This window comes from Gigantopelta aegis, chromosome 4 (assembly GCF_016097555.1).
Source record: "Gigantopelta aegis isolate Gae_Host chromosome 4, Gae_host_genome, whole genome shotgun sequence".
Taxonomy (NCBI): Eukaryota; Metazoa; Mollusca; class Gastropoda; order Neomphalida; family Peltospiridae; genus Gigantopelta; species Gigantopelta aegis.
The window spans coordinates 114,597,234-114,600,044 of NC_054702.1; the positions used below are offsets into that span (position 1 = coordinate 114,597,234).

A 2,811-nucleotide genomic window follows, 5' to 3' on the forward strand; every position below is an offset into this window, starting at 1 on the left:
AGAAATCAAATATTCTATTTGATCTCTGTCTGGAAAAGAAGAAATAAAAATAGATCTTGAGGGAAAAAAAAGTGGGTAAAAAGAAAAAAGAAGATAATTTGTTGTTACAAGTTAATAGTACAAGGTACTAGTACAAAAGAATATGAAGGTGTGTCGAGCAAAGCATCAGTCAGACCACCCCAGTTTACCATGCCATCACAGCATGTTGGGTCTGGGATAGCGCATGCAGACATGTCACATGCAGCAGAGTTGAACGTGGTGATTGGCCAAAATGCCTTCACAGCAGAATGCAAGCTATGGAAATGCTATGTACCATTAAAAATATATATGTTTAAATTAAAAAATGGTGCACTGAACCATGGGCTACAAGCCACGAATATCATGAACCACAATTAACTGCACCCTTAGTCCCATCGAAACTGCAGCCTGTAGTTACTTGCTATAGTCTGCATGCTGTGACGTGTATGTCCTCCCGACTCATAAAAGAAAAAAACTTACCTAGATGATTTATTCTAAATTATACCAGAAATTATCAGCTATTGGATGTTAACATTTTCTTAGAGAGGAAACCCGCTACATTTTTCCATTAATAGCAAGGAATCTTTTATATGTACTTTCCCACAGACAGGAAAGCACATGTCATGGCCTCTGACCAGTTGTGATGCATTGGTTGGAATGAAAAACACCCAAATCAGTCGAATGGATCCACTGAGGTGGTTTGATCCTGTGACGCAAGCACCTCAGGCAAGTACTTGTGGATCTGAGACAATAGTTTACAAGTTCAGAACTGGAAATTTTTAGCCAACCTATGGTCTTTAATTTTTACTGGATAATATAAAAAGTTGGACAAAGTATTCTGAAATGTTAGGCACAGGTTTACATCATTATTGAGGCAATTAAAGTCGCTAGTGTGAGTTTAAGTGGCCTGTAACACAGTGACTATCTGGTTGGAGTGTTTGATGACATCAGTAACAAGATGAAGCCAGTTAGCTAGTGGCAGTGCTGTGTGTGTGTTACCAAGTGTATCATGGAAGTCAACACTACACTGTACTGAGAGATACATCATGGGTTAACACAAGTACATCACAGGGTTCTTCATTAATCATAACTATATAGGATGTTCACACAAGTACATCATGGAAGTCATTGTTAACTAGAACAATAGAAGGTTCACACATGTACATAACGGGGTCATCAATAACTAAAACAATAGGTTCACACAAGTACATCACAGGTCATCATTAACTAGAACAATAGGAGGTTCACACAAGTACATCATGGGGTCATCATTAACTAGATCAATAGGAGGTTCACACAAGTACATCATGGGGTCATCATTAACTAGAACAATAGGAGGTTCACACAAGTACATCACAGCGTCATCATTAACTAGAACCATAGGAGGTTCAGACAAGTACATCACGGGGTTATCATTAACTAGAACCATAGGAGGTTCAGACAAGTACATCATGGGGTCATCATTAACTAGAACAATAGGAGGTTCACACAAGTACATCACAGCGTCATCATTAACTAGAACCATAGGAGGTTCACACAAGTACATCATGGGGTCATCATTAACTAGAACAATAGGAGGTTCACACAAGTACATCACAGCGTCATCATTAACTAGAACCATAGAAGGTTCAGACAAGTACATCACGGGGTCATCATTAACTAGAACCATAGGAGGTTCAGACAAGTACATCACAGCGTCATCATTAACTAGAACAATAGGAGGTTCACACAAGTACATCATGGGGTCATCATTAACTAGAACAATAGGAGGTTCACACAAGTACATCACAGCGTCATCATTAACTAGAACCATAGAAGGTTCAGACAAGTACATCACGGGGTCATCATTAACTAGAACCATAGGAGGTTCAGACAAGTACATCACAGGTCATCATTAACTAGAACAATAGGAGGTTCACACAAGTACATCATGGGGTCATCATTAACTAGATCAATAGGAGGTTCACACAAGTACATCATGGGGTCATCATTAACTAGAACAATAGGAGGTTCACACAAGTACATCACAGCGTCATCATTAACTAGAACCATAGGAGGTTCAGACAAGTACATCACGGGGTTATCATTAACTAGAACCATAGGAGGTTCAGACAAGTACATCATGGGGTCATCATTAACTAGAACAATAGGAGGTTCACACAAGTACATCACAGCGTCATCATTAACTAGAACCATAGGAGGTTCACACAAGTACATCATGGGGTCATCATTAACTAGAACAATAGGAGGTTCACACAAGTACATCACAGCGTCATCATTAACTAGAACCATAGAAGGTTCAGACAAGTACATCACAGCGTCATCATTAACTAGAACCATAGGAGGTTCAGACAAGTACATCACAGCATCATCATTAACTAGAACAATAGGAGGTTCACACAAGTACATCATGGGGTCATCATTAACTAGAACCATAGAAGGTTCAGACAAGTACATCACGGGGTCATCATTAACTAGAACCATAGGAGGTTCAGACAAGTACATCATGGGGTTATCATTAACTAGAACCATAGAAGGTTCAGACAAGTACATCATGGGGTTATCATTAACTAGAACAATTAGTTACCATTGACTAGAACAAAATGAAGTCCACTCTAATAACTTCCCTAAAGTTATTGTTACTAGAACAATAGGAGATTCACGCAAATACATCATGGGATGTTATTGTTAACTAGTGCAAGAAAATTTTCACAGGTACATTACTGAGAGGTCATCATTAATTTTATTACATACCCATTAAATCTTACTATATAAATACAGCTCTGAATACAA

At 38.5% G+C, this 2,811-nt stretch overlaps 2 protein-coding genes across 2 annotated transcripts; both read right to left on the bottom strand.

The window, feature by feature from the left end:
• Nucleotides 1-1,228: 1,228 nt before the first annotated feature.
• LOC121370193 (extensin-1-like) lies at nt 1,229-1,879 on the bottom strand. Its single transcript, XM_041495309.1, has one exon. The coding sequence runs from the start codon at nt 1,877-1,879 to the stop codon at nt 1,229-1,231; it is 651 nt and encodes a 216-aa protein (XP_041351243.1).
• A 20-nt stretch (nt 1,880-1,899) lies between these two features.
• LOC121370194 (extensin-1-like) lies at nt 1,900-2,571 on the bottom strand. Its single transcript, XM_041495310.1, has one exon. The coding sequence runs from the start codon at nt 2,569-2,571 to the stop codon at nt 1,900-1,902; it is 672 nt and encodes a 223-aa protein (XP_041351244.1).
• Between the last annotated feature and the right edge of the window lie 240 nt (nt 2,572-2,811).

Excerpts from the sequence above, each read along its gene's own strand:
- LOC121370193 (XM_041495309.1), bottom strand. The coding sequence starts at position 1,879 with ATGGTTCTAGTTAATGATGACCCCGTGATGTACTTGTCTGAACCTTCT.
- LOC121370194 (XM_041495310.1), bottom strand. The coding sequence starts at position 2,571 with ATGTACTTGTCTGAACCTTCTATGGTTCTAGTTAATGATAACCCCATG.